The sequence below is a fragment of the Salarias fasciatus genome, chromosome 8 (genome assembly GCF_902148845.1).
Source record: "Salarias fasciatus chromosome 8, fSalaFa1.1, whole genome shotgun sequence".
In the NCBI taxonomy this organism is placed as follows: domain Eukaryota; kingdom Metazoa; phylum Chordata; class Actinopteri; order Blenniiformes; family Blenniidae; genus Salarias; species Salarias fasciatus.
Window position 1 is genome coordinate 5,741,874 of NC_043752.1, and position 23,542 is coordinate 5,765,415.

General features: G+C 45.0%; 1 protein-coding gene across 10 annotated transcripts in view; it reads left to right on the forward strand.

The window, feature by feature from the left end:
* The window catches only part of myocd (myocardin), a 71,823-nt gene that overhangs the window by 37,816 nt on the left and 10,465 nt on the right, over positions 1–23,542 (forward strand). For 6 of the 10 annotated variants that reach the window (XM_030097651.1, XM_030097654.1, XM_030097658.1 and 3 more), the window contains exons 3-4: positions 12,269–12,334; positions 21,254–21,438. In XM_030097651.1, coding sequence (XP_029953511.1) covers positions 12,269–12,334; positions 21,254–21,438 — 251 coding nt within the window. Of the gene's footprint in view, positions 1–6,838; positions 7,148–12,268; positions 12,335–18,134; positions 18,212–21,253; positions 21,439–23,542 lie in introns of those variants that run through there. The other 4 variants (XM_030097656.1, XM_030097657.1, XM_030097660.1 and 1 more) reach the window with 3 other exon arrangements.

Here is a 23,542-nt window from a genome sequence, read left to right on the forward strand (position 1 = left end):
GCTAATATTCACTCATTCTTTGTCAAGCTAACAAATTTAAAGTTAATTGCTTGTTCTTTATGGCTCCGTCAAGCACGACCGAAGAAATTCACTTTGGCACCAGCCCCGGCTGCTCTCGAAGCCCCTTTCATCTGGCCCGTGACTCACGGACGCACACATTAACAACAACAAAGTCGACTTGGAGTTATTAAATTTCTGATAGTGAAGTTTCGGGAATACCAGATAAATCCGGCGCATAGCCCTGGGTAATAGGCAGGAGTTAGAGTTAAGCTGTAGTGATGCAGGCCCGTCTCTGTGCTGAAGCTTTGCAGGCACACACACACACACACACACACACACACACACACACACACACACACGCCCGAGCCGACGTGGCCACCCGCCAGTACCTGCAGACGGCAGAGGAGGCGAATCTATTGCCAAAACCTAAACAAGCACCAGAAAACACAAAACAGCACCCCCCCCTTGGCGCTTTCCGCTGGTTTTGAGTCGATGCTCGGGGACTTTGGGAATCCCGTTCGGATCGGTCACAGCTCCGACCGTCTCGCAGACACGCTGACATTTCCAACCCGGCAGCGGACGTGTGCCGATTGCACCCAGCGGATAGAACGTGGAGCGAAAGCGACCGTGCCAGAGATAAAGGTGGAGAGAGAGCAGAACTGAAAGCGAAGTGGAGACGGGAGGGGTGTGGGGGTGCGGAGGTGGGATTCGCTCGCGCTGCTGCCGCTGCTGCTGGCTCAGGCTCGTCTTTCTGTCACTTCTGGTTTGGATTCGGCCCGCTCCCTCTGGAACTTCATTACAAACCGCGGCTCGCAGGCGGAGAGGAAGACGGCAAACCTGACTCCACGTCTGGCTCCGTGCACGTCTAGGTCTCTCTTTCCCACCCTGCTTCACCTCTTGCAGCACATTTCTGTCTCCTCCAATATCGCTGTTCCCCCAGTGCCCCTTCTTATGCTTTAATTTCTCAGACTTTGCTCACACTGTTTTCGTTCCACGGCATTCACGTTTCTTTTCCTTCTGATAAGGTTGATCAGACGCCGATAATGTTCATTGGACCGCAGCGCTGAGACAAGCAGCAAATTGAGCTTTTTTTTGCCAGGAAAAAACTGACGCTGGCTAATTTTGTTATTAAAATCTGTTTACCTGAGAGCAACAGGCAGCAGAAAGCAGCTATCTGAGCAGCACGACAGCACTCACACTGACACAACACAGCTGCTGCTGGGGAGGCCGCCCTGTCTGTCCTGTAACACACACACACACACACACACACACACACATACCCTACCAGACCACCACCCATATCCTGTGCACTCCCGACCCGACAACCTCATCTCTTGTAATCAAACAAACTCTTCACTCGCGCTCTATCAAGCCTCTTATCTCCAGCCTCCCTCCTCCTCTTCGATCGCACACCACCGAACATGCATCAACTGTAATGTTCCCTCACTCTCACACTGCGTCCGGTATCGTCCAGATTACCTCTCTTCCAGGCTTTTTCCGAAAAAGGAACCTTTCTACAGAAAAAAAATATGATATTCTATTTATTTTTGTTGTTTCCTTCTGATTGAGTTCTACCAAAAGTACACTAGTGAGAGGCTGCGGTGTGGAAGCAGAAGTCAGGCTTCATCTGGAATTGCTCACAGGGAAGTAAAACCATCAGAAATAGAAACTACTGAAGTAACCACCTTGGCAGAAACAACAACAGTGGCAGTTCATGTTAGAGAGGTTAGTGAAAGAAAATAAATCTGTCCTTCATGTCGGGGCGAACTTGAAGGGGGTTATACACACAGCGATCCCGAAAAATCAACTTTCTGTAAAAGTGAATTTGCACCAGTGTGCGACACATGAAAATATATTCCACCTCCCTCGAATGGAAAACATGGTGTTTGTGTTTGTTGACCTGCACAGTTCAGTTGGGTCGCATGTTGTTGAAACACGGACCCCGGTTCGCGGGTTGGGACGATGGTGGGATTCCTTTGGGCATCATTTGGTTCTAATGCCAAAACAAAGAGGTGGTCAGTGGTGCTGAGGCAGGAGAGGTTCAGACGTTTGTTCATTCAAGACCCACAGCTGACAGATCACCACTGTGGGTCTCCGAGCAAGGCATTTGATGCTTGGCGCTCCTCCTTGTATGTGTCGTTAAGGTTTGTTATGAATAAGACTGAATAAATGCAGAGAAGTTATTTCCCCCAATGGGATCAAAACTGTATGCTTCCTTCTTCTGCCTGTTGGGTCCATGGCAATCACTTTTAGTTTTCAGTCTGTTTTGGATCCAGCTCGATGGATCACAAAGGCAAAAACCCACATCAAAAACTGTTAAAAATCTTTAAGGAACTTTCATGGAAAACCCTCTAGAATAAGTCACGGGCCATTAGATTGGATTACCATCCAATAGAAGGTCACCAATTCGTCCTCCTGCTTATTTCAATTTGATTCAAAGATTTCTATCTGTGGTTCTGCTGGTAGCAGGCAGGAAGGATGGGAGGACAGTCGGCTTGAAGACAGCGGGATGATGGCCATTAAACGTCTTTATTTTCCCATGCAGAACAACAGCTGCTACATGCTGTCCAGCACACGCTCCCCTCCATACTGACCCGGACGGTGCATTCCAGCAGACTTCCTCCTGTGACACTGTGTCAGGCAAATGGCCTGCTGGGGACCGCTGGATTCCACCGGTGGCACACGAGCGGAGACATCCGAGGCATTTAAAATACGTGGCTGCTCCTATCAGCAGCCCGGGCTCCGACATACCAGTGAATCATCGTCTACTGGAAGTGGCGGACGGTGGGACGATCCAGACTGTCTCTGCTATCCCTTCACTGAGTTTGGACGTTTTGTTCAGTTTTGGCTATTTTAGCTCTTCACATCTGCTTCATCTAAAACACTAGAAATCACGCAAAACACTAACAGTCATTTTTTGATGTAGATGTCTGCGCGGTTGGCCAATAAACACGTTCCACTGCGTCGCGGAATGTGGATTTTTCAGTCGATCATCGAACGCCTACTGTATATATCGCACACTCAGATCTGTCTGATTGGTGTATGAGTGTAATCTTTTTGTCTTTTTTCATCACACACACACTCACACATGTGCAGCTCCAGACAGTTCAGATGAGACTTGTCACGTCCGTTGACACGGGGCCCAATTAAAGGGGAGGATTAAGCCGGGGCTGGGTGACCTCCTCAGGAATCCGTCCGAGACGCTGTGTGTACACTGTCAGACTCTCTGACAGGACCTTCCCTTTAAGCACTTTCACCTGCTAATTAAGACACAGCGCCGCGAGCATGTGTGTGTGCGCGCACGTGCACCTTTGTGATTTGTGTTCACTCACCACACACTCACACAGAAAAAAAAAAAAAAAGAAATGTACTCAGCATTGTCAGAGATAGATCTCCAGCTCCAGAAGCTTCTATGTAAATATTTGACTTTAGTATTGTATGAGTTTTTTTCTTTTTTTTCAAAACTCACTCATACAGCTAAAAGCAAACAGATAGCGCCTATCATTCATAACATTAAACATTATTTTGTGTTTTGATGCAGTGTGTGCAGAGGCTCCTTCTGGCAACAAAGGCCCAGCAGTGTTTATGGTGTGAGGAGATTAAAATGGATGGCGGGGAGGCAGGAGCAGTGAGCTGTTGCCGGACAAAGCTCTCGATGACTGATTAGCAGCCCATCGCAGAGGTTTTTACAGCACTGGCGGGGAAAGAAAAGGTTTGTGATCACCCACTTCTCTTTGGTATTTCTCGTAATTAGCCAACTGAAAGTGGGCAGGGTGGGAAATTTTCACTATATTGACTTTTGAACCAAATGTAGATGGTAGAAACAGAGTTTTAAAAGGGTGCCAAAGGTCCAAAATCCATCATTTTTCTCTTTAAGCTGGCAAAAATGTACAAAATAGTCACAAGCAAATTAAAGTTTTTGTTCAGTAAATTCTTTGATTTTTCACTGATTCTCAGAATTGATGAGCTCAGGAAAAGAAAAGGTGGAATTGTGTTTAGTCCAATGTCATTATCATAGTAAGTTTTGTCAAAGTTTGATCCACTCCTCCAATGGAGGGCGCCAGAGAGCAGCAGAATGAACGAGGGTCAGGGGAATGCTTTTTCCCACAGCATATTCTGTTTTATACTATGACCAAAAAAGAAAAACAGACAAAAAAAAAGAAACAAGTGCACATCATGAACATTTGATCAAAACACATGTATGTAAAATGCACCAAAAACAAAACAAAAGTCTTCAGTTTTCACTTAAAAACACTGTCACGTAAACAGAGCCCAGTTGCTACACTATTATCAAAATTTTAAAAATTTTAACAACTACAAATGGGTTTTATAAGAGTTTGGAGTTCGAGAGTTCCTGTGGGAAAACAAAAATGGCCCCACCTCTGGTTGTCAGCTCCATGGTGCTAACAGCAGGTGCAGGTTTTAAATAGAAGTCGCTGCTTGTGGTTTGCTAAATATAGCTTGATAAGAGTGGTGAGACTGAACCAAAACAAAGATGTGGAAGGCATTGAAATGCTCTGTGTGGCTGATAGGGCCTGCAGGACTTGATTATTTCCCCCTTCATCTGTGTATCAGCTTAGCCGCACATTTCCGCATACGGCATTTTGCAGTTTTGATGCTAATGCTACATCATCAAGTTAGCTAGCTGAAGATGAATGAGAAACAGCAGTTACTTGTATGGAAAAATCGGGGTCCAATCTTCTAGACGTTTTGGTGGGCCGGTTTTGGCTCACGGGCCGCATGTTTGACACCCCCAGATTTGAATAAAAATTTATGTTAGCGCAGTTTTATCAAAGAAAAGTGGTCAAAGCCTGGAAAATGAGTTTGACAACCATAAAGTCAACAATTCAGACTCAATTCTTTTAGCGCCTGTTAAAAACGCAGTCGGTTTTCTTGGTCCTGCACCAACATAAATAATCAAAAGAAAATAGTGTATCTTGGAGCGAAGAAAGGAGGAGTTTATCCTTAAACACCGTATTGTGATTTCTCTGAGCTGGCCTTTGCACAGTGTCAGGACAGGAAGTGAGACGTTTGCACTGAGATTCAGTGTTGAGCCTCCTCATATCCTCACTGAAGCCTCTAATCTGGTCCTGGAACCACGACACCTGTCACCCAAGAGAAACAAGAGCGCATGCATGAGAACACGTTTACGTGTCCGAATCAGAAAGTCTTCTAGCATTTTTTTTTTTTTTTTTTTTTTTTTTTTGAGTCGTCATTGGCTTGTTTGGTCCAAATCAAAGACGGAGCAGCTGCAGAGGAATCCTCAGTGACTGTCGACAGACGTTCAGGGAGGCTCTGCGCTGTATGGGAGCTGCAGCTGGTCCTCAGAGGACGGTGGGGACGCAGACTCACTTCAGCTTGGACAAATGTCCGGTTGGTATGTGGGAGCCGGAGGAAGGAGAGCTTTGTTGAACGCCGGCTGGAGGATCTGCGATCAAAGCGCTGCTAACATTAGCTTCTCAGCTGCGGGGTGATCGGATGAATCCGACTTACTGAAGGTTCAGAAACAAGTGGCTTTAAGATCAGTTAACTGCATTTCAGACGATGAATGAATCCAAAAACAAATATATATATATTAGTAAGAATAACCTAACATTTGCTTATAGCTATATGTACGTACTTAAGCACTGATGGAGATTGTTTGCAACTTTATTGGAAAATATTTTTCAGCAAAACCGTGAATAAAAGAACCTAAAACTCTTTGCAGAGCTGCAGCTGTCTGATTCCTCTCTGCACATAAATGTTGATGTAAATTTGAATTTATTGGTCAGTGCATCTTTAATTGACACATGCTGAAATTGAAAAAAAAAAAGAAAGTGAAGTTGGGATGTCTGCAGAGATCATTCTTATTGAGGAGGATCAGATTTGCACAACTAGAAAGTTCAAGATTTTGATAAAACAATATTCAGGAAAAAAAAAAAAAAAAAAATTTCTGGCTAGAATTCTAAGTTGAACCTCCAAATTTGGAGATAAAAGTAAAGAATTCTGGAGAAGAAAACAGTCAGAATTAAGAGGAAGATACATTTTTTTCAAAAAATCTCAAAATACAGAGGTTAAAAGGTAAGTGTGACAATAAGTGAAAGAGTCAGAATTGCGAGGGAAGAAAAAGGCAAATTTGTTCCAAAAATCTGAACTCTAACTTTGATCTCAAAATTTGAGGAAAAGAGTCTCGGAGGAAGAAAGGGTCTAAAAAGTGACAAGAAATAAAATTATCAAAATAAAAATTTTAAATATCATTGCCATTATTCTAACGTTAGGCCAGAATTCTGAGGAAAGATAATAAAGAGTCGTCATTCTGAGATCCAAGTCATAATAATCTATCTGTTTCTCTATTTATTTTTGTCTACTTTCAGTCTGAAGACGGGCTACGTCCGTATCAAACGTTAGGTAAATATCAATATTTTGGAAAACGGTTGTGAAGCAGAATTCCAGAGGAGCTCAGATACGAATCTTCCTGCTCTTCCACACTTCTTCCCTCCTTTCCACTATCTGCTCCGGAGCGTCTATCTGGAGCCCCCTCCCTCCCTCCCTCCCTCCCTCCCTCGTCCAGCTCTCACTCTCTCCTCTAATGACGCTCAGCAGGGGCTGATAGGCAGATATATTTACACTGGTAACAAGGGAGGAAGAAGTCATCAGCCGAGTCCCGTTCTGCCTCCGGGGGGGCGGGGTGGGGTGGGGTGGTGGGGGGGGGGGGGGTGGGATGTAGCAGGCGGGGCTTCGGTGGAGGAAAACCCTTGTTGCCGTCTCGCCCCTCCTCCCGGGGCATATCTCTCTGCGCTTGTCCCCTTGCTTTGCTCAGAGCTCTCAGCTGGATGGGACCAAAGCCTCGTCAGGGCCTTACCGCAGACTCACACACACACACACACACACACACACACACACTCTCTCCCACATCGGCTACCAGAGGGGGGAGAGAGAGCGGGGGGCTGCCGGCTCACAGACGCTTCGTTTCCCCCCACACACACACACACTAGAGTTTCCTCTGATGAGGCGGGCTCCGTCTCATCTCGGAGCGGGCTCCAGAGGTGGCCGGCGGGGTCGCGGTGACTTTATTTTGCAGCCTCTAAACACTGGAACTGTACTGTGAGCATTATGACTCTTCTGGGCTCTGAGCACTCCATACTGATACGAAGCAAGTTTAGATCAGGTAAGTCGGGCGATCCGTGGCTTCACCTCTTCTCTGCACAGCTGTCTGCCTGAAAGCAATTTGGTGGCCAAGTTTTGGCATTGAACTCCTCTGCAGGTGTGTGTCACAAGCAAGGGCAAAGAGACGGATGACCCAACTCATCATTGAGCGAATGACGGGGTTGGTGAAGGGTTCGTCCCAATTCACCATCAGTGCAATGATAAGTTGGGTTATTCGGCCTGAATCTTCATTTGGGTAACGACAAATTTGGTTTGGTTTCATCCCAATTTGTCATTCATGCAGTGACCAGTTGGGTTATTCACATTGATTTCTCATCAATGGATTCACCTTTTTTTTTTTTTTTTTTGGCATATGCACTGGTGCAACTGTTGTTCATGCAATGACAAGTTGGGAGGAATAACCCAAACTGTCATTGTCCATGCGAGGATTTGTTTCCCAACTCTTTACTGTGCGAATGACGGGGCTTCTTTTTTGAGTGTGTCCTTGTGAGTGCATGAGTGGCGTCTCGGGCAGGTTGGTGCACTTGTTCCGTCCTCGCAGTTAACTTGTTGCTGCCGCTGAGAGAAACCAGCCGCAGACTCTATTACTGTGATAAATGGAGATTAGATGTTGGGGGGGGGGAGGTCAGGGGTTATCTAAATGTGGCTTCATTGGAAGCTGGTGCATGCCTTTGTGTGTGTGGATGTGAATGTGTGTGTGCGCGCACATCTGGAAAGCAGAATAGGGACCAATCAAAGTCTTAACATCTATCAGATGCCAGAGCTTCATGTCCCTTCAGTCCATCACTTTCTCATTCATACACACTTTCTCTGCCTTCATCTTGAAGATGCACTCAGTGCCAGAGCTTCAGTGTGTGTAGTCTGACCAACACTGCCACCTCCTTGAGGAAAATGTAACTGAGAGTGGATCAAAAGCAGCTTTTAGGATCTCTTTGGTACCAGCCGCTCTGACTCGCTTCCACTTCTTGACTCCTTCGAGCTGTAATTGGCATGCGAGAAATGTCCCGGCTAAATGATGTTTTTCCTCTGGAGCTGTTTGGAGCACATGAGCGGGGCGGGCAGGCTGTGGGGAAATGACTTCCACCCCCGTCGGGGGCAAAACAAGAGGGTGGTTTCACTGCTTTTCCCTGAGGTGAATGGGTCGGTCACTCTAATGCAGCACAGATGTAAAGATAAACTGATCCGACAGTCAGGTGGGTGAACAGGTTACCATCAACGCCACCGAATGCCAGTGAAACATCGTTCATAAGCAGAGTCAAATACGCCTGTAAATCTCCTCGGGATGACAGCCGATGACATGAAGAGGGCACGAGGGTCAAAGATGATCTGACTTTCTCCAGATTTATGGCTTTCTTTAAGCTGCTGCGGGTTCGAGTTACCGCAAAAACACACTCCGCTTTGACTTTATCAAAGCCATGGGAACGGCTGCTGCATGGCTGAAGCTAAAAAGAAAGATAGAGATCTGCTTTAAGTGCTCCCAGCGGGGGCACCCAGTGTTTTGTGAGCGTGTTAGCGGCTAGTTCTCAGGCCGGCTTGATTAACGGCTCCCTAAAAACTGCGGCGACAACGGCTGCCATTATGTAACCATGTGACACAGGCGTCAAGTGTGTCTTAAAACCAAAGTGTCATCTGCGTAGTCACTGTCCACTGGGCAGGTGCAGATCCACCAAACATCACAGTCGTGCAGCAGTTAAATGGTCACATTTGATCCCAATTCACTCAGTCCTGCTTCAGTTAATGAGCTTCATGATGGTCTGTGTCCTGAATAGTCTTCCAAGCTGTCGTTTTAATTTGAAAATCGCCACAGTGACAGAAAATATGAGATTTCTCACCTTTGGATGCACAACATCGTATTGCTACATTGTGAGAATCAACAAGATATTTTTTCATGTGGGATCAACACATTTGAAACAAAAGAGTATTTATTTATTTATTTATTTTATTTATTTATTTATTTCACACTAACTCTACTTTCAACGTGTGTGAAGAAGTGTTTGATTTTTATTTAATAAATTGATCACAATATGTAGAAATTGATAGATTTTTTAGATTGAAAGATTTTCAGCGTAAATATCAGCTCCGTTCAAGTTTGACGTCCTTGATTTTGAAAGTCTGACGACTGAGCGTGAGGGCAACCTCGGGAACTCACATATGATTGGCTCTGGAACCAGGAAGTACTGCTGTCTAGCCCCACCCACTGAAGTTGTTTTGTCGTGTACTGCTCACTTTGAAGGAAAAAAAAAACTTGTGAAGCAAAATGTACAATATTCTAAACATCTGTTAAGTTTAAGAGTCACCCGCTAGCCATATTGTTAGTTTAGTTTTTGACGGTACGATATGGTCAAGTTAGCCAAAAACTGTGCTGTCACTGAATTCCACCAAGCAAAGTTCTACAATAGTTGAAGAACTTCCTGGAAGTGTTAAATAATTTCTTTACTGGGGACAGGAGCAAGCTGTTGTTTACGTCAGTTTTGTGAAAGAGTCGTCCAGGATATGATAGCTTTGAAAACCCTCATGTGAAATGTTGCTTTATAAAGTGCCAGCATTATTATTCTTTTATCTACTTTATTTACACTTTTTGAAACTGGGAACCAAACTTTGTTAATGGAAGTCAGTCTTAAGCTATTTAGTGTTGTACAGTTAGCAATTTGTTTGGATCCCAGCCTTTGACGTGCCATCATTCTGAACCTTTCCTAATGTTTAGCTAGGTAAAGGGAATAGCATGAAACACCTGACAGAGTATAAATAAAATATGCGAGTTCTGTTTTAAGGTGGATTTCCACGTTCTACAGAGGTATTTCACTAAAATAAACCTAATTCTTCATTGAGGAATACCTGTTTATCGCATGTTATACAGACACGCTCATCCATCTGTCGTAAATGCAGTCCTTGCTCTCGCTGAAGGGTCTTTCAGGACTAACAAACACTGAGCTCTTTCACGAAGTTGCTGGTCTTGTAAGCGTGAAAGCGTGCTGTTATTATTACCCTGTTTCTCTCTGTTGTGGTGGCTGTGGACGCGCGGGACGATAAATCCGGATATCACTCCGCTAGCTTGTGTAATTATCGCCACTTCGCCAGCGCAAACCAGGCCCGCGTGATAATTTATTTACACCGTAAATCTAAAATCTTGTAAATGCGGCCGTGGATTTGTATGTCCTTTGTTGTCAAGAAAGCCCAAGTTGAAACAAATGTCTTGAGTTTCAAAGTCAACAGTGAGAGAAGCAGAGCGTGGTTCAGTGATCTGTGATTACGCAGCCCGGCTCGGGCCCGCTCTCTATAACATGTACGCTCTGTAATCAGGACCGGCAGCCCTTTGGCCTCCGACAGGCTTTTCAGCAGAGAGAGCGGATTATATGGCAGCTGCACTGCTTTTCCAGGCAGAATTATTGATAACCTGTCCGTTAACATAACACGGAGAAGTTACATTTGATTTTTCACCTGTTTTCTTACGTGTTAGAAAAAAAAAAAGAAGCCAGAGACCTTCCATGAATTTATAAAATTGAGACTTCCACATACTTGGTATACTACAATGTTAGCTGCCAAAAAACAAGTTTTTTACAACTTTGATTAAAAAAAAAAAAAAAAAAAAACCTTACAATAAATATTTCAAAAGGTTCATCTGCTTGACAAAAATTATTAACACCTCTACATTAACAAACAGTTATCAGCGCTATGGCACTTTTATTTGTGCAAGAGAAAAATATTCAAATGAAAAGAATAAACAACACCAATGTTACAGTTATCTTTTAAAGAAACAAGAAGAATTTGGTGATAAAAGTAAGACTGAAATATTTGAAATTAGCTAGTTGGGATGTTTGGTTTAGCAGTAGCAAACTTCAACAACAGCCTCAGCAAGACACAAGAAATCGAAGAGAAATGTTTTCCAATAAATCTAACTAGCCTTTAAACAAAATAAAACCTTAAATGAATGAAATAAGCATTAATGGATACAAATTTTGCTGGGCAAATATACTTATTGATTCAAAATTCCTGTGTAAAAATTTGTAAATTTCCCTGAATTGATCATTCGCTCATATACAGCCCATGTACAGTAACTGTCACATAAACTTGCTGCGTGCAGTTAGCTAGCTCATGGCTAAAATGAGCATTAGCAGATTAGCAGCTTAAGAAATTTTTTCTTTTGAATGAAATTAGCATTAGCACACAGACTGCATGTCACCTGTATTATTACCTTGAATAATATGTTGTACCTACATAACAAATTGGCAGACTTAGCATAGAATAGACTTACAATCAGTCTGTAAAAAAAATAAAAAAAGTGAACATCTGACAATTTAATTTAAATATCTCTAAACAAGCTGAGTAGTTTCTTTCTTGAAGAGCCTTTATTGATTAGCAATAAAACAGATCAAGAACAAGCTAGCGACTAGCAAACAGTCACTTTGGCACATGGATTTGTGTGTATGTAAGGTGACAGAAAAACAAAACCAACGGGAACTGTATCGGTTACATGTTTGGTCGGCTTCCAGTCATCAACTGATGTCTGAGTTTGCTGCGTGTGGTGTTGCGACCAGCAGGTCACGACCTCCCCTCCTCCTCCTCTGTAAACCGAAGCAGATGTCAGATGAAGGGAAAGGCCTGGCGTTACATAACGGAGGTGCTCCATGCGGCTCCAAAGTCGTTAGCTTGCATCGGAAGAAATGCGCGCTCAAGCCACGGCCCGCACACGAAAACCACCTCAAGACGAGAGGAGGAACATTTCATCCCCGTCCGTCAGATCCAACCCTCCGGATAACGGAAGGGGACGGAAAACACACGCAGACAGAGAAAGCAAGTCGTAGATCGACAGACATGGAGGAGGCTCTGTGTTTATGACCTCGGGCTCCCACCTAGACCACTTCTTACACACACACTCACACACACACACACACACACACACTGGACCACACACTGCTGAGCAGATCTGTTTGAAAGCCAGGAGCTGTGTTTATCATTCCCTACATCCTGCTCGCAGAAATATTTGTGGGCAAACTTGTTGTGTAGAGTTGTCCTGTGCAGATATGCAGACGTGTTTCCCTGCTTTGCTCTGTCCCTCACCTGTCTCTTCTCCTCTCCCTCACCTTTCCCTTTCTCCTCCTCCTCCTCCTCCCCCCATCTTCAGTCCTACAGTTAAGACTTCAGCAGAGGAGGACTCGAGAGCAGCTGGCAGACCAAGGCATCATGCCTCGTGAGTAACGTCCTCCCACAGACGGCTGCCGCACGTGCACGCACACACACACACTAACACACACTTTGTCCCAATTACTTAGCAGATAGAGAGGTGAAAGGTTGCTTCCCGCAGTCCGCTGCTATCAGATTGGTTCAGTCTTATCCGTCCAGGAGACGAGACGAACAAACATCCTCGTTCCAGTCAAAGACAATGATGGTACATTTGGTTCCTGGTTGGAAACTATTGAAAGGAGCCACAAAGATTTATCTGGAATGTGTACGAAGTAATTTCAGAAAATTAACCTTGAGTGAAGACTGTTGCGACTTTCTCGAGCCAGTTACAAAATATGGAAACGTCCACGTTCATTCTTCTTCAGTCTCGACTGAAACTGATCTGAAATGACGGTATTTCGGACAGTTCTAGAGCGTTGAAAGGTCTGGAAAATGTAAAATTTCTGCATTGTGAGAGAGTTCTGGGATCTGTGAGTTGTAAATGTGTCAGATCTGTAGTAGTGTCAGAGTTCTAGAACGTATCAGAATTGTGTAAAAGCTATGGAGTGTGCCAACGTCTGGTATGACTCAACATCTGCCTTGTGCCAAAGATCCAGACTGTCTGAGTTCTAGATTATGTCAATGTTAGAAAAAAAGATAAACGTGTCAGTGTGGATGTACCAAAGTTCTGGGGTTTCTGGTCATTCTAGAAAGTCTCAACACATCTTTAGCAACACCCTGGGATGAGAATGCTCCAAGCATTTAAACAGCTCTCAGTTCAAAGTAAACAGTGGCCTGAAGAATTTGTGCTTCTCGTTGAAATGAATTGTTGGTACTTTGAACGTTCTCCACTTTCTAACCACATGGGACAGTAACAAGTCTTCATGACTATATGATGATTTGTTTGAGGAGTTCTCTACTCCAGAGGTGGATCCAGAGAATTTTTAAGAGGGGGGAATGTGTAGGTCACCCAAAAGTGATAAAAAATGAAGGCTGTTGCCAATATCTCTCTTCAATATTTAGCCCATTAAGTGATCAGTTGATATATTTATTTCTTCATCTTGTCTTTGTTGGCTTGAATTTATTCCAATTGTAAAGATCATGCATTATGAATGGTTCACTGTACACTGACAACATTTGTTTCAACTTGGACATGTCACCTATTTCAATGTTCTGTTTAACGTTTCTGTCTGAGCCGTGAAGAATAGTATGAGAATTTTAGAGTTAATGGTAAAAGGACAGTTTTCTTGGGGGTGGAATATGTACACGCTGCTACACTTAGTTGAAAACATGTTCATTGAGTAATAGACGATGCCGTGATGGTGGCTGAAAAAAGCTGTTTACTGATGCTGGAGGCTGTTTCTCAAAGTGTGAGGTAGGTGTGTGGCCTGAAACTAAATGTAGTTCAAACTCTGTGAGGGTAATAAAATTCCTGAGGCTGATAATAGCAGAAAGACTAAACTGAAAATATCAAGTTAACTGATACAATCCCAAAACAATCAGCTTAAATATGCTAAAATGCTAGGTTTGTCTCTGTAAAAAAAACTCACTGACAGACATTTGTTCTCCCGTTGGCATCACAGTGAAGTGCTTCAAGTGCTTGTCCAGCGATAACGGTCGGTCAGGGTGTGCGTAACGTCTTGGAGAACCAGGCAGAAGTTACAGTCCAGTGTGGGAAATACAAGCATTACGGCATTTCTTCAGACGTGCCCCTGAAATCGAAGGTCCCCTTGGCTCAATCAATCATAGGTTGGAAGATTTGGAACATAACTATGAGAAGCAGCATCTCTCCACGAGTTTCACATGCATCCCATCATCGGATCCGACATCTCGCCTGCCATGTAGCGGGGGAAATGATTTGTGATTGTCTGCCGCCGGTTGGACACGTAACTGAAAGAATAAATGCCAGCTGTGAGTAACCGACGCACCTTCCTCATTGTGGAAACGGTGCAACGCAAGTCCATGTGCGTTTGAAGCTGAGGTCTACTGAGGAGTTCGAAAAGAAAAAAAAAAAAAAAATCATCCAATGCAAATTAAAGCCAGTCTTAGAGAGACGGAGACAATCAAGCGCTCCAGACTGCTCAGGGTTGAAGGAGAGAGCAGGTGGATGCATGCGCTCAGAGGGCAGACTGGTCCACGCACCGTCTGGAATCTGGGAAAGACGCTCGCGGTCGGTTCCGCCGTACTGATTTACAACGACTGCAAATGCATCGAAACATGCGGCACGCCCCCATTGACATTTACAAAATGTACTTTACACATCTGTCACGCTGACGAGAACACATAAACCTGACCGTGCCGGGCGTCCTCTTAAATCCTCGCCGGGGTCAGGGCAGCGCTGGATCTTGTTTTGGCTTCGACTGCCGGTGCGCGGCAGCCCCCGAGGAATAAATCTGACATATTCATGAGAAAGCGGTTTGTTTGGGGCGAGACATTACATAGCAGGCAGCCACTTATAAATGCAGATTTTATCTATTCCTGTGACTTTAAAGCGCCGTTGTGTCATCCTGGCCAGCGCGGTGAGCACTGAGCAATGCCAGGGTATTGCCATTTTTCTTCCCTCCCCTCCTCCTCTACCTCCTTGTCAGTTCCTCATCTGCAGGAACAACAAGGGGACTTGGACGGGAGGGTGGAGTGAAGGGGGGGGACTTGGACTGGAAGGCCAGGGATTTGTTGAATGATATCTCTGGCACCGTTTGCCATTTCACAGAGGCTCCAGCCTCCAGATAAACCGCCGGTAAGTGTGCGGGGGGAACGGAATCCAGAGGCCCCCCTATCAGTTTCTGGGAGTCTGTCACAGATAAGGGCCGGCAAGGAGGAGCGCCATTGGCCACTGGAGCTCTGAGCGCTCTTTCAAAAAAGAAATTTCAATTGGTCGTTTATCTCTGGATTGCAGGCCGGTCGCGTAGATATAAGAGAGGTTTGCGAGGACTCGGATTTGTACGTGCAGCCCTCGCACCCACACACTTGATGCCTTATCGCTCGTCAGAAGCGTCATCTGTCCGCCTGGCGTTTCATTCTCTACCCCCCCCAAAAGTGAGGTTTTTCATGGGGACACAGCATCCCTTCTCCTCCTCCTCCTCCTGCTGCTGCTGCTGTAGACGTGATCCCGCAGATGCTGGCTGACTCGGCCTGGCTGTGTTATTCCTGCAGTGGAGATGGACACGGCACAGGGTCTGTGTATATATTACCCAGGGAACATCTGGTGTTTATTAGACGATTGAAGAATCCACCCCAGCCTCTCTCTCTCTCTCTCTCTCTCTCGCTCTCTCTCTCTTTCTCTCTCTCTCTCTCTCTCTGCCTCTCAGGGTTTGACTGGCGTGTGGCCGGCATCGAAGCAAAGCCGTCCGCTCTGTGGCCACGGGTCCGACCCGGCATGCGGGCTAATGTTTCCTCGTAAAGGCAATAGGGGGGTGGGGGGTGGGGGGGGGGGGGGGGGGGGGGGGGTGGGGGGGGGGGGGGGGGTCGCAGGTTTACGGCGCTTTTACCTGCTCGCTCCCGCCACAGCGGTGCTTTAATCCTCGTGGCATGGAAACACAAAGGGAATTATACCCGCTTAATGCACCATACGTCTTTCCTCTGAGACGGCTGTTTACGTTTGACGGACGCAGTCAGCAGTTTCCAGATAGTTTAATGGCAATCGGCGTTCGGAGTCCAGCATGTCAGCTTCAGGCTTACATTACTTTACTGGCCAACTTGTTTTTACATGCTAGATATAAGTGCAAGATTTTTTTTTTGGCTCTTTTTTCAGTAACCAACAGTGATTGAGAGAAATGCTTAAGATGTTAAATCAGGGAGTCAGTGTCTGGTTTCAGTGGGCTTTTGAGCCTGCAATGATGATTATGTTTGGCCCAAACAATTCACTGTAAAGATATAGATATAAGGTGAAAATACATTTTCAAATACAGCAATCCATCGGTCTTCTATACTGATGGAGGCGATCCCAAGTGCACCCTGAAGACTTCAGCAGTCCATCACATGACAAACAGGCGGTCGCACATTTACACCCACAGGCAATTTATTTGACAGCTTAACCTCAAACGCATGTTTCTGGACTGTGGCAGGAAACTTAAACCAGACTGATTTCAGTTTGAGAGGCTAATCTCGACCCAAAACCTCATCATCAGAGTGTGAGTTTATAGCTTCAGGCCTCTGAGATTAGAGATGTACATGTAGAAGGATTCTTTGTAGACGTAGAAGGTTTTCCAGTAGTGTGATTGTGTCTTTTCATTTCATTTCATTCCGTTTGATTCATTTTGACTGACAGAGCAGGGTCATACTGGCCAAGCATGCTCCGGGTCATCATGTGACCTTAGCATACAAAAAGCAAACATTGCTCAGTGTGTGTGTGTGTCCATCAGTGTTTCAGTTCACTGTAAAGTCTTATTAAAGTTTCTTTCAGATAATCTGTGGGTCACGAAGGAATAGAAGGTTGGAAATCGGTATTATGTATTTTTCACTTCTTACCTTCATTCATCCTTCTTCAATAACTTCTGTCCTTCTGCCTCTTTACGTTAGAAAATGAAAGATGTCTTATTTGAAAGAGACCCTCGGCCAAATATTTTCTTTATCTGGAGTTTGAAAATGCGTAATATAGCACATTAATCTGAACTTAATTTTGATGAAAGTTTCTCAGGAGGCATTATGTTTCAGATCCATTTTTCATCAGACAGTAATACTCCACCTAAGTTGTCCGGCGCAAAGCTCAATATCATTCATTTCGTTTCGGGCCAGAATCCCGTGTCATCCCCCCCGAAAGATCCCGCTGAAATTATATTTGACCAAATAAGTGCCGTTTGCGCTTTCTGGGGCTCAGATAATCAAACTGATCTGGTGTTCTCGCCTGGCTGCCGGGTAATCGGCGCAGCGGGCGAAGCGGCCGGAGCGCGGGCCGGCCCGGGTTAGCTCCGGCCCTGATTATTTTTCCTGGATTTAGCAGAGAAAGATTGTGGAAGGTCGAAAATCTCGCCCCGCTGCAGCCCTTTAATTACAGCCCCTCCATTTATTTTTCTACCTCTCAAAATGTCTGGCTGAGAGAAGAGCTGATATTAGGCGTGATCCCGAACAGAAATATTGATTATTGAGGGATGAAGCGCAGTGTTTGCTGAGGAAATAACAGCCAAGTGCACCACTGCATAGATTAATCATTACATTTAAAAAAGTAGATAAGAAATGGCAGAAATGTTTAAATAAACAGGGTTTCACGTTTACATTTCAGTACTTGAAGCATCAAATTGTTGGAACTTTGACAGTTTTGTGATATAATGTCAATGTTTTCAACATATGATTGATGATAAGATTAATAATGAGATTGATGCAGTAATATGATAACATGGTTTAACTGAAAAATGTCATTACATAATAATGGAACAATAACAATCCATTCAACAAGTATAATTTGTGCTATGGAATATGGAAAAATCTTTCTGTTCCAATTATCATATATATATATATATATATATAAAACATATTAATTTGTTAATGCATGAATTGTTACCATGTTATAACAAACTTATATATAACTTGCATGCAACAAGTTATGCCCATTTTTTTTCTAAACCAATAAACCCACTGTACTTTATTCAACAAATAACCGCATGCGCCCATGTTTCTGCTACACATGTGTATTTGACGGTGAAAAAGTCTACAATTGGACTTTTTCCTGGATTTTACCGTGTTGTCCTGCTTTGTTCCCCCCTCCCCCCGGCCCTGTTGTTGTAACGCTGTGGCTCCGCTCTGTGTTATCCAGACCCGGCCTCAGACGGCTCCTCTCTGGAGGCCCAGATGAGGCTAAAGCGAGCGCGGCTCGCCGAGGACCTGAATGAGAAGCTGGCTCTCAGGCCGGGGCCCCTGGAGCTGGTCCAAAAGAATATCATTCCCCTAGACTCTGCCGTCAGCATGACAGGTATCGGCGGTGAGACGCCGCGGTGTGGAGTGACCCCCCCCTAAAAAAAAAACAAAAAAAACAACCGACTGCCTGTGTGAACCCGTTTGTGTAGATTTTAGCTGCGTTTGTGTGTGTTTTGTGTTAAGCATGTTTGAAAAGTTTGAAAAACTTTTTTTTTTTTTTTTTACCTTTCTCAACAACTGAATGGAAATTCTGGTCACAGTTAAGCCTAACCAATTTTTTATAATCTGACTTCTGATCGAGAAATACAAATCATTAATGACCATTAAACCGGGGGCTTCCTCACAACCTGGCAACCCGAAATATACTCTGTTTATCTTTAAAGCCAATTTTTCAAAATTACCTTGTTAATTCAGTGCAACTTTCCAACCCAGCTACTGTCTTTACCCAGCTGGATGCTCATTACGTCTCGAAGGAAGATTCCAGTGCTTTCAAGTAAAATGAAAAAGTGGGATGAAATCGTGGAGTGAGCCGGAACTCTGCAGTCTCAGAGGTTGCGTATCAGTGTTGGTATCTCGTTCAAGAAGACAGTGGAGAGGTTGATCGTGTGCCTCTGATGCACAGGTGGGACGGTCGGCGGGTCCGAAGTACCCGCTTCCTGTTGTTCCTCCTTCATGTAATCCACATTCCTCACACTTGTTGCACTCAGAATGTTATTTACATCTTAATCATCACTTTCATTCCAGGATATTCCAGCAGAAAACAGTCTGCATGTGATGGAAACTCGTTCCTTCGGTGGTAAAAGGGTTCATCTTCTTCAGAGACAGGGGTGCTTTGGGGTCAGTGTTATGGAATGTATATGGTGGCCTTGAGTGTTTGACGAGCCCTCTTGAAAGGACCACCTCCTCCTGGGGCTGATTTAAAGAAACAGCACAGCACGTTGTGCTTTGACGGGGCCGTGATTTAGTGCGGCGCGAGCCGAGTGGTCCCACCGGGCCGACTCTGACCTCACGCCGTTTGTCTCCTGACCCTTTAGATGTGTCGCTCCTTCGCTCCATTCCTCTTTTTAAACTCCTGCATCTTTTCATGTGTTGCCCCGCCCGCCCCCCCCCCCCCTCCTCAAGCCTCCCCAGTAAACACGTTGCGTAAAGGTTGGTTTACACTACCTCCTCAGCGCAGGAGGAGGGCCGGGCTGCGTTTATTGAGACGAGCGGCAGCTGTATTTAGTTCCACACTGGGTTTTTCTGAGGAAGTGTTGGAGTTAGTGGACCGTGTGCGTGGGCGTACCTGTGTGGATGTTTGCAGCCTCGTCCTCCTCTTCCTCCTTCGCCTCATCTTTCCAGTCAGCTGCAGGGCGGGACCGAGCTACTGCTGCTGCCGCAGCGACCACTCCAACCTCTGCCCGCTCGCTCTGCAAGCCGGCCGATCGCAGGGCCGAAACCACTTGAAAAGAGGAAGTGTGCAGATTTCCTGTAATTCCGCCGACTCAATCACCCGCTGACATGAACTTATCTTAAAGACTCAAAGAAAACAGGGCGGGGGAGGGGGGGCGGATTCACGCAGAGCGCTAAACGCCAACAGGTGGGCACAAGTGGCATTTAGCATGACACGTGTTGAAGCTGTGTGTATGAGTGTGTGTGTGTGGACGAGATTCGCTTTTTGTATCCAAACATGTGACAGCCAAGAACAGACCCTGGTTTCAATCAAAGTACCAGGCTCGTGCTGTGAAACTCTGTGACCTGACTAATACACACACACACGCGCACACACACACACACACACACACACACACACACACCCTCCAGCTCTGTTTGATGGAGGCTCTCAGCTGCGCCAATCAACGTCTCGCTCCTTATCGGGTCGGCCAATCGGGCTGGAGGCCAGGGCGAAGTGGAAGTGTCGGTCTCTCACTCGTACGGCGTAACACCTCCGAGCTGAGTGTCCCTCAAGGTGTCGGTGACAGACAGAAAGTACAGCAGCTCGAGGCGCATGTGTGCAGCGGTAAACAAATCCGAACGGAAAAGCTCGATCTGCCGCTTAAAGTTGAAGGACGAGTCAGTGTTTTTGCAGGCTGAAGGACCGAATTGGAAGCTCGGGGGGGAAAAAAAGCACCTCGTTCCTCTGAATTGCATGGAGTCGGCATATGAAGTCATCCGGAGAAGGCATTAACATTATTCTTTTAAAACATGAAACAGCGCTGGCTCAGGGGTGTCCAAACTTCTTTCAGTGAAGGTCAGAGTCGATAATGCGAAAGTTCTCAAGGTCCAACAGTCTGTCACTGCATTTAAAAAATAAGTCAATTGACTGACGAGAGCTATTTAAGTTCATTGTATTTAATTATAATAAAATGTAACAAGCTCGCCATAAGTGACACAACTCCGTTCTTATTGGGCCAAATCTGCTATGCGGTATTCCTGACTGGGTATTTACTGCATTTCCATGTAAGCTACAGTCATGCCAGCATAAATTAGGCGGAAGATTAGCAAGTTGCATTTCTCATGTTTTGTTTGTGCCAGAAAGTGTGTGATTGGCCAAACTCTGAACCTGCCAGTTCTGGCTGCTTCTGAGGGCCCCGACCTCGTAGACACCTTGATTTGTGCTCGTGTCAAGAAGACTTTGAAAAGGAGGCTTTATGTTTGTCAGTGTTTTTTCTTCCATTGCATGTTTGTTTTAAATTTGGCTCAAATAGAGCAGCTTTATTTCATTTTAGTTAAGTGTGTTCATGCTGTGGCTTGACTCCACGTCTCACTCTCTTCTTCTCTGGAAGAAATACCTGAGGATGGGCTGTAACACTGCCCCCTAGTGGCCAAATAAGGAGCCTTTTCTTCTTTGTTTTTGAAAGTTTGGTTGGTGACGTTTTGGACTATGAAATTAGAAAAAAGCATTATGATTGCACGATATGTTCACAGTTTGGCATCATAAAGAGATATATTGAATCGTGGTAGTATTGCATCATTTGCATTGCGATGTAAACCTATTTGGCTAAATTAACAAGCTGCCATTAAGAGTGATCCGATCCGACACAGTTTTGCCACCTGGTTTCACACCAGACCCAGACCTCCTTCTCTGACCCCCCCGCCCCGCCGTCTGTCTTCACAGTGAACCATGGAAAGTTCCCGAAGCAGGAGGATTCGTACGCGTTTGAGGAGGACAGCAGCAGCGAGAGTCTCTCTCCCGAGCAGCACCACAGTGATGAGTCGCAGGGCTCGGCCTGCCCTTCGTCTGAGGCTGTGGGCAGCACAGCCTCCTCCTCATCCTCACCTGCCCTCACCAGCCCCCCACAGGTAAAGAGAACACACACATGCAATACATTTCTTTGAATTGACAACCTTTAAATTACCTAGAACTAATTCTTTTCTTGTCCTGCAGCAACCAATAACATTGTGTGTGTAACTTTGTCTAATAATGCATAAAAGGGCTGAATTTCTTGGAGATTAATTGTATTTCTGCAGTTTCTGTATGATTTGACTATCAAAAATAGATTTTAGTGTATAACAAACCCATGATTCATATTCATTTATTGCGGATGCAGATATTTGACTATTGCATATATTTAGTTCATTTTAAAAAGCCAAAATCATGACATCTCTGGTTGCTGCATGCCTTAAGGAGACACTACAGGGATAAACTACATGTGCAGAATGTTGACACATCTGAAAACGTCTTATACTTGCACGAGAACATCAGATAAGTGTGTTGTTAATATTCAGATCCAACAAAGAGGGAAGGACTGACTCAAACACGGACGGTGTTTCCACTGCTTTGTCTCTTCTGCCCTCTTGTGGATTACATGGGAACTGCCCCGGCCTCCTCTGCCTCCCGACTGACCGTTTGCTCAGAGTTGATCCAGGCAGGTGCAGCATTCCTGCTTGATGAGCCTCCCTCACTCGCCATGACCTCATTGTATTGCTCGCCATCCTTGACGGTCACTCCATTGGACTCAGCGCCAGAGCGCGGCTGTTTACATTTGTGCCTCTTAAACGTTGGGGCTGAATCATCAGCTCCTCGCTTCTGCATCATGCCAGAATCAAAGTTCTGTTTGGAGCTCTCCACTAATGAAATGTCAATATGTGTGCATTTTGGGGAATAATTATTCAGCTCAGATTACAAACTGTGGATATCACGAGACGCCTCCTAAACATGTTGAAATTGGCAGTTATGGTTTGATCCAAAAGTGCTTTGCATGTTAAGGAAAAAATAGCAACAAAATGTAGCCAGAGTGGGTAAAACATTGAAACAAATAAAATAATTCACTTCTCTTACACACTGTCATGTACTTGTTTAGCTTTGTTTGGCATCGTGCGTCTGTTAGGATGGAGACAATAAAACAGATTCAAGTATAAACCTGCACCAAGCTTCTAAACAAAACAGTTTACCAAATAAAGCTTAAAGGAAACTCCTCTGCCAGTTCTCTACTTTTAAACCAGTGTAAATAATGCAGCTATTCCACCAGCAGTAATGGAGTGTGATGGTGCCAAATAGTCGACTTCAATCAATATTTAGACTAGTGTCAGAAGGCGTACCATTGAATATGCTAAAATTAGTCACACAACCAGTGGCGATTGCTCTAAGACTCCAAGGGCGGCTCAACTTCCCCTAAAATGTCAAAAAATAAGTGGTCCAATGTTTACTGTTGTGTGTACATTTCATTGACTGCGTTACAACACGTTCATCTTTTGTTCAGAATCAGCTACTTATCTCAGGTAATTGACTCAGTTTTTTTCTCACTCCTCCTCGCAGCGGCACGGCACTTTAAACAGCCGGACGCTGAGCGTCCATGCGGAAGCTAGAGTGGGTTGTTCCGCTGCAGTGAAACTGGACGCTCATTGGATAATGCTTGGCATCGGACTACTGAGTTTCAATGGGGGTCTATGGGCAGTGGGCTGGCCTGGACGCTGGGCTTCTGCGTGCTGATTGGATGATCTGTCTGTAGATTGATTGACAGCGAAATGAGCAAATCAGTGATCTTGAAGTAAAAAAATGCACCAAAGCGCTTCTGAAGTTTTTCACTCTGTTGTTCTGAGTTGATTCGGAGGCTTTATTGATCCTCAGAGACTTTGTGTTTGTGAAAAATGACTATCGTTGTGTTTGGAGACTCGTTTAGGTCACTCTACGGTTTCTGTCCTCGACCAGCAGCTGCGGAGCTTCTACCCGTCTCTCACACTCAGGCGGTCATACAGTGCACTGGCCTCCAGCTGCTCGCAAGCTGCACACAATGGCAGACAGTGTGAATGTTGTGGACTGGATTTTGGCGAAGCCATTTGATAGTCTTCCTTACGAAGAGAAAATTGGTGTTAAACTGCAGGACAGATCAACCCCTAAAACTGAGCTGGTGCCAAAAGGTGAAGGAGAGTAACAGGTCTTTTCAGCTGTCCTGGTCTGACAAGG